The sequence below is a fragment of the Pimephales promelas genome, chromosome 17 (genome assembly GCF_988280905.1).
Source record: "Pimephales promelas chromosome 17, fPimPro1.hap1.1, whole genome shotgun sequence".
In the NCBI taxonomy this organism is placed as follows: Eukaryota; Metazoa; Chordata; class Actinopteri; order Cypriniformes; family Leuciscidae; genus Pimephales; species Pimephales promelas.
The window spans coordinates 1,495,478-1,503,675 of NC_142785.1; the positions used below are offsets into that span (position 1 = coordinate 1,495,478).

Below are 8,198 nucleotides of genomic sequence, written 5' to 3' on the forward strand. Positions count from 1 at the left end.
AAATAAAATAGATACCTGGATTAATAATTGTATTTACTGTAAAAAATCTTCTGGGTTGTATGGCTCCATCACAGTTATAGACTATATAATAAAAATAATAATAATAAAGAATAATGTGTATGTGTGTGTGTGTGTTACTGAACAAAACACACAAGGACAATTTACACACAAACCTGTAAAAAAAGACAATTACTGTAAAACAAAGTCTATGAAAAATAATGGTAAAAGAAAAAGATGTGACAAAATAGGGATGTAAAACGCAATCATTTTTAACACACTTAAAAACCTGGATAGTATTAGTTTTTCTCTCTGTATTCTAAAGACAATTATTACACGACTGAATACAGCCCTATAGTTTTGAACAGAAATAAATAAATCTGCAATAAACTGTGAAATATCTAAGTGTACACAAATAATAAAAAAGTTTCCAAAGAAATATTAACCGTCATGTTTCACAGATTTCTGCATTGATATAAAGAAACTCAATGGTGTGAACAAGAAAGTCTTTTTTTCAGAGAAACCATCAGAAAAGTGATGTTTTATTTATGACATCAGATGCATCAGATTAAGGTTATTACATGTTATAAGGTAATTCATACACCAGATATCTTCTACAAAACTGATCTATGCAAAGTTACTCTGTACAACGTGTGCGCGCACTTTCATACGTCAGTTAGCTCCTCCTCCTGCGCGCGCTCCCGAGGACACAATAACTCTCAGAGTGCAATGTCTCAGACTGACACACGCAATGCGTTATTATACATAGGCACATCATATTCAAATAACTTTCAGCCAGTAAAGAAGAAATAGAGATAGTGAAATAGATTATATAGGCTACATTTACTGACGGAAATAAAATAATTAAATGTATGACAACTAAAAGAAACTAGAGTTGTTCTGCTTTACTGACTCAAGATGCTCACAGACATGATAGAAGGAGAATTTGATATGAAAGAGGAAGAACCCTGGTATGATCATCAAGATCTGGAACATGGTGAGTTTAAGTATTTATTTAACTAGGCCTATTGCTGAAGTGAAAGTTTATAATTGGCTCTTTTAACATGAAAATATGGTCTAGATTATAGTCCAGGCCATAAATGTAGGCAGTGCGGATTCTGGGTCTTTGCACTAGTTTATGATAAACATCTTGTAAACTTTATATTCTAATCGCTGAACACATTTTTCGCAGAATTCAATTTTATTGTCCTTGCGTTATTCAGCCTGAGAGTGGCGCTATAATGATGAATGAAATACTTTAGTTAGTACATTCATTTATAATTTAATGTATTTATAATTGCCTTCATTTATTGCGTCCGAATGTTATTTTACAATGTTTCAAGTTAGGAATTCCAGACAGTGAGGAAAACAAAGTCATATCTATTTTCAGAACAAACATAAAACAAACTCAACAGAAGTGCTGTATAAAATAATTTTATTAATTTGATACGCGACTCCACATAGGAAGAACAGACACGTCAACTAGTTATTGACTTTGATGCACACACACACACACACATATATATCAAGGTTATTTTTTATTAGTAGTATTATTATTTACATATCTGAAGGGTTTTGGATCGAGGTTTACGTAAGGTCACGTGACAATAAGCGGCGGGTCAGCCAGAAATCTGCCCCAATGGTTCTCTATGAGAGCGCGCTGCAGTTCCATTTCTCACCACAGATTTGCATTGGAAAACTGTGGAGGCGCTGTTGAGCTAGAGCGGACTGACCGGCTGCCCCGCTTAGTATCATAATAATGCCTGCCGAATACGCTTCATTTTAATATATCCTGCTCACTTTACGACTTAAAATAGTATAGAAAATTTTCAAAAAATATTTGTTGCAGAATAATTTATTATTAATTCAGTGCGTATTAGAGGTCTATGTTTGGATGAATGTTTTGGTGTGGCTCTGCCTGAAGTATCTTCGTCTAGTCTCATTTAATCTCATTTGTTCACGAATATCTAATTGAGCACACGACAGCGAGTGTGTGTGTGTGTGTGAGTGACAGCTATTACCTGATGTCCTAATTTCTGCAAGATTGTGCATAGATAAACAGTTCAAATGTAAAATTGACTTAAAAAGACTTATATTATTATTATTGACTATTATTGGTTGTTCAGTATCAGTTCCTCAGCAGATTCTCCTCCTCTTCTCCTGCAGATCTTCATTTAGCTGCTGAATTGGGTAAAAATTTGCTGGAGCAGAACAGAGACTTAGAGCAGACCCTCCAACAGATGCAGGAGACCCACCAGGACCAGCTGCAGGAGATAGAGGTATACATGTCCGTATCTATCTATCTATCTATCTATCTATCTGTCTATCTATCTATCTGTCTATCTATCTATCTATCTATCTATCTATCTATCTATCTATCTATCTATCTATCTATCTATCTATCTATCTATCTATCTGATGTGAGTGTAATGTTATGTTCTCTGTCATCCAGTATCTTTCTAAGCAGGTCGATGTGCTGAGGTCAGAGAACGATCAGCTCGCCCGAGTCTCTGAGCAGCTCGACTCGACGGCACGGGATCTCGAGCTGAGGAACCGGAGGCTGGAGCTGGAGAACCGAGCGGCCCAGATCAACATCCAGGGGTGAGGCTACAAACACCTCCGGAGATCACAGTCAATGCTTTAACCCTCAGATTATTGCTGGAGTGAGAAAGGTTTTAAAAAGTGAAAATCGAAAAGCTAAAGCAAAAATAGTATTTCAAATTTGTATATGAAATATATATTTTCAAAAACATGGTTTACTCTAAAACTGTGAGAAAATCAAAGCTAAATCTAAACAAGTTCCAAATTTGAGCTTGATATCTCAGTAAACGAGCGTTCAGCGAGTGTGTTTGGCTGCAGTACCGAACGCCTCCACTAGAGGAAACTCGTCTTTATTCATTTCCAATGCGTCATTTCTGAAGTGACTATTTCTTACAGGACCATTAAACCTGAGTCATGTCCATGATGTTATTTATTGTGTTCACACAGCAAAGCAAGTGGCAAAACCGTTCAAGTTTTGTACCATTCCGATGAAGAAAAACAAAAAACGAAATGACGTAAGAATAACTCCTCTCCTCCTCACTCCTGCAGACTCACAGAGACGGTGGACGCACTGCAGACTCAGATAGAGGAGCTGCAGAGAGACATGAAGAGCCTGAAACACACCCGGTCTAATGCACATCTGGATTCACCACTGCAGGATCGTGCTCAGGGACTCACGTGCTGCAAGTGTCGATTACACAAGTACGTTTTAATATACACTGTTTTAGGTCAGTTAAACCTGTAGTTATAATAGTGGCCTTTCAGTCAAGTGGATTAGTAAGTTTATTCATATAGCACACTTCATACGCAATGGTTATTCAAAGTGCTTTACATAGAAAAGGGGTCACAACCGATGCATACGAAGTAAAAATATCATGCATAAGAAAATTAAATATCATGCAAAAGAAGTAAAAATATCATGCACAACTAAATTAAATATCATGCAAAAGTATCATGCATAAGAAGTAAAAATATCATGCATAAAAAGGTAAAAAAAAAATATCATGCATAAGAAAATTAAATATGAATAAGAAAATTAAGTATCATGTATAAAAAGGTAAAAATATCACGCATAAGAAAATTAAATATCATGCATAAGAAAATTAAATATCATGAATAAGAAAATTAAGTATCATGTATAAAAAGGTAAAAATATCATGCATAAGAAAATTAAATATCATGCATAAGTAAAAATATCATGCATAAGAAAATTAAATATCATGAATAAGAAAATTAAGTATCATGTATATAAAGGTAAAAATATCATGCATAAGAAAATTAAATATCATGCATAAGAAAATTAAGTATCATGCATAAGTAAAAATATCATGCATAAGAAATTTAAATATCATGCAAAAGTATCATGCATAAGAAGTAAAAATATCATGCATAAAAAGGTAAAAAAAATATCATGCATAAGAAAATTAAATATGATGCATAAAAAGGTAAACATATCATGCATAAGTAAAAATATCATGCATAAGTAAAATATAATGCATAAGAAAATTAAATATCATGCATAAAAAAAGAAAAAGATAAGAAATAAAGATAAAGAACTGGCCTGTGTGGAGGTTTCAAACTGAACGTCCTTCGCAAACATTATAAACTCTTAATCTGCTGGCGTTAACATGGACAGGGTTGTATGATGCAAGAAAAGGAAAATATGATTTATACATTTAACATTTTCCCCCATACACTTTACTCCAAAAAAAAAAAAATCAGATTTCACAATTGCGACATTATTTATTCCAATTGCAACTTTATATCTAATAATTTCTCACTTTATTGCACATTATAAAGACTATATATTTAACATTTTTTTTAACATTCAGTTTAACATTTTTCAAACGTTACTTCAGAGACCATTCAAAATGTTAAAAAATGATCAAATGAACTGTTCCATAAACACTCGTATAACCAAGATTTTTTGGAAACACTTTAAAATAAGGTTCATAAGTTAACTTAATTTAATGTAATAACTTACATGAACATACAATGAATGAGCAATACATTTGTTACAGCATCTATTAATCTTTGTTAATAATAGTTAATAAAAATACAACAGTTCATTGTTCTAACGTCAACAAATACAACCTTTAATTTTAACAACGTATTAGTAAATGTTGAAATGAATATGAAATAAGATGATTAAATGCTGAAGAAGTATTGTTCATTCTTATTTCATGTTCACTAATGAACCTTATTGTAGTGGATTTCTGAATGTTTTCAAGTGGCCACGCCCTTAATTATGCAGAACTTTAAAGCTTAATATAATTTAAAACGGATGAGTTATTAAAAAATTCACCCTCCTCACAGTCGCCATGAAGGACAAAATTAGCAATATAGACCAAAACCAGTTTTTGCACCAGACTGTAAACGTGTTTTATTCTGCTGTAAAGTTGGCCATTTTAACATGCGGGTCTATGGGATTGAGTCTCTAGTGGCCAGTGGAGGAACTGCAGTTTGACTCACTTCAGTCAGTGTGGATTCAAGAGAGAAACTGGAATTGGTTTGAAGAACATTAGCATGTTTGTTAGCTTTGACTAATGGCTCTGCTATTTTTATTTCAGGCCCATTTCCCATGAGCTCTCCACTTCCAGAGTGAACCGAGAGGAACCGGAGGAGTTCTGGGAGCTCGTGCGCTCGTCCCGTTCCCTGCAGGCCCAGTTGCTCACCGAGCGCGCTCAGAGAGCGTGTGCTGAGCGAGAAGCCCATGTTCTGGCCCGCGAGCTCAGCGACCTGGAGCCCAAAGCGGCGCTGATGGGAGTTTACAAGAGCCGGCTCACCGAGACCGAAGCCGAGGTCCGGGAGCTACGGCTTCTGCTGAGCTCCAGCGCACAAACACACAACGAGCCCCTCACAGTGGCGGATGATGATGATGAAGTGGGCGTGGCCAGACACAAGGGGCGGAGCCTGCAGTCGCTCGGTTACGAGCATCATGGGATATCTCTGCTGAACGAGATGGACGCGCAATATATCGCCCTGAAGGAGAAATACGACACGCTTCTGCGCCGCTGCGAGGACGAGACGTGCAAAGCTCAAACACACACACACACTCAGCCCGCATACAAAGCCCTGTTTACTGAGATTTTCAGCTTCATTAAAAAGAGCAAAGAGGACCTGAAGGAAAACAGGACCACGCCCGAATGAGGCACTAATTTCCATATTTAGAGATTTGGAAAAAAAAAAATATATATGTACAAACAATTTTCACTCAGAAATAAAATTCCACACATAAATTGTCCGACAGAACCGAGACGTTTGAAAACATTTCTGAACGTCACTGTCAAAATAAATGCGCTTCTGTAAACTGAAAGTGCTGTAGCTGACTTCTGAAGCTCATATTTTGTGTTTTATAGTGGATTATATTATATTAATGATCTAGGAATGATATAATAAATGATCTTGTAAATGTAATGTGTCCTTTGAAAATCACCTTACCCAGAAACAAGTATTTATTAAAAATCATTGTAAATTAAAGGCAAGATCGACACAAATATTAAAGAAATACTTTTACAATTTAAATCTAGAATATTGGTCTGTAATGTGGAAAATAATGTAATGCAAAGATAATTTGTGATGCAAAACTTTATTCATTTGGAATATTGGGAAAACAAAGCGTTCCAGCACTTTTTTTTAGTCATGTGTTGCATCATCTTTTAGAGGAAAAACTATTATCTTGCAGCTATCAGTTATTTGCTCAGATGTTTTATTGGCATGTGAACTTTGTGATTATTAGTTCATGTGTCTCAAGTTCTCAACCTTGATAATGCTGTTGGTCATCATTCATCTTGAACTGTGTGTTTGCATCACTGCAGGTGACCTTTCACCTTTATCAGCGATGCAAACGAGGAGCACAAACTCTATTTCACATAGAAATGGACTTGAACCCAGAGGGAGACTGTCACTTTTGGACGCTGGACATCAGAGAACGAAACGCTGCGTCTAATCAAAGCCTTTGATAAGATTTGAGTGACATCAGGCTTTATCAGCCAGACTGAGAGAGAACTTCGTCTATTATCGCCAACACACCCGACTAGATTAGAACTGGAGTTTGCACTTTGTTCATTATGTCATGTCCGTGTTTTCACCGTTATACGGCAGGGGGCGCTATTACGCATATTCTGAAAAAAGGACCGAATATCCGGATCAAATCTCGTTACAGCAGATTCAGGTTGGCTTTCAAAAAATATCATTTTTCCTAAAGGATTAGTTCACTTTTAAAAAAAACTTTTGCTGATAATTTACTCACCCCCATGTCATCCAAGATGTCCATGTCTTTCTTTCCTCAGTCGAAAAGAAATTAAGGTTTTTGATGAAAACATTCCAGGATTTTTCTCCATATAATGGACTTCAATGGGAACCGGATGGTTCAGGTCCAAAAGATAGTGTTAATAACAGTTTCAGTTGCAGCTTCAAATGTCTTTAAACGACACCAGACGATGAATAAGGGTCTTATCATGCGAAACGATCGGTTATTTCAATGCTTATTCCAAAAATGTAACTTTTCTAAGGACAAATGCTAGCCTAGCTCTATTCTGTGAGGCGCGTTTGTAACGTCACGTAATACGTAATTACGTTCAAAAGGTCACGGGCGACGTAGCCAGAAGTACAGAATCAAAATCGTCCGACATCGTTGTTTTACCGTTTAATTCCTTTTTTTGTAAACGGCGTTTGAGTTAGTTTTCACGTTCAACCTATGCGTTCAACTTGTAAACACTGACTCTGTACTTCTGGCTACGTCGCCCGTGACCTTTTGAACGTAATTACGTACTACGTGACGTTGCAAACGCGCCTCACAGAATGGAGAAAGGCTAGCATTTGTCCTTAGAAAAGTTACATTTTTGGAATAAGCTTTGAAATAACCGATCGTTTCGCATGATAAGACCCTTATTCATCGTCTGGTGTCGTTTAAAGACATTTAGAGAAAATAAAACCTAAATTGGACACAGCATGTGTAAGTTGATAAGTGGACAGCATTGCTGAGTATTTCCTCCTTAAAACTTTTTTTATTTTTTTATTTATTTTTATTTTTTTAATTAAATGCTCGTAAAGGAAAACATCACAACAACAAACAAACAAAAAAAACATATACCACAATTATTGTCATTGTCATAACATAAAAACCATTGAGTCCTTCAATCCAGATTAAGCTCCTTCTGTCTTTTTACTCCAGGTTAAGTGCCAAGTCCTTAAACGCAGCCATTGTTCTTATAGCTTTTAAGTTTTTAGAGAACTCTATAGATTCAAAGTACATTTTCATTTCAAGTTTAAATCTTACAAAAAGAGGACTGCAATTAGAAAATTTACATTTGTGAATGTGAAATTTAGCTAACAGAAAAATAAGATTTATAAAATAAATATCCCTTTTCTTTTCACATTCATGAAAACCAAAAATTACATTTCTATATGTAAAATCAAAGTTAGGATTCACATAACATTTTATAAAATCACAAATGTCATACCAGAAAGTCATTGTGAGAGAGCAGTTCCAAAATAAATGTAAAGAAGTCTCAGGTTTCTCTGAACAGAAAGAACAGAGGGTATTAATATCATTCTTGAGCCTTTTGAGAAAACACTTATCTGGATAAACCCTATGAATTATATTTCCTCCTTAAAACTGCAGTGAACCAAACACAGTCAAAAACGTCACAAATGAC

General features: G+C 35.4%; 1 protein-coding gene across 1 annotated transcript; it reads left to right on the forward strand.

Moving 5' to 3' along the window:
* Nucleotides 1-727: 727 nt before the first annotated feature.
* cdr2b (cerebellar degeneration related protein 2b) lies at nucleotides 728-5,748 on the forward strand. The gene is made up of 5 exons (XM_039653681.2): nucleotides 728-994; nucleotides 2,164-2,276; nucleotides 2,450-2,598; nucleotides 3,088-3,240; nucleotides 5,109-5,748. Exons 1-5 carry the CDS (start codon nucleotides 916-918, stop codon nucleotides 5,686-5,688), a joined length of 1,074 nt encoding a protein of 357 aa, XP_039509615.2. The 5' UTR covers nucleotides 728-915; the 3' UTR covers nucleotides 5,689-5,748.
* Nucleotides 5,749-8,198: the final 2,450 nt, after the last annotated feature.

What these genes read in the sequence shown, in the direction of transcription:
- cdr2b (XM_039653681.2), top strand. Translation starts at nt 916, where the DNA reads ATGCTCACAGACATGATAGAAGGAGAATTTGATATGAAAGAGGAAGAA. An exon ending in TCATCAAGATCTGGAACATG is followed by an intron (nt 995 to 2,163) that starts GTGAGTTTAAGT and finishes CTTCTCCTGCAG; the next exon opens with ATCTTCATTTAGCTGCTGAA. An exon ending in GCCCAGATCAACATCCAGGG is followed by an intron (nt 2,599 to 3,087) that starts GTGAGGCTACAA and finishes TCACTCCTGCAG; the next exon opens with ACTCACAGAGACGGTGGACG.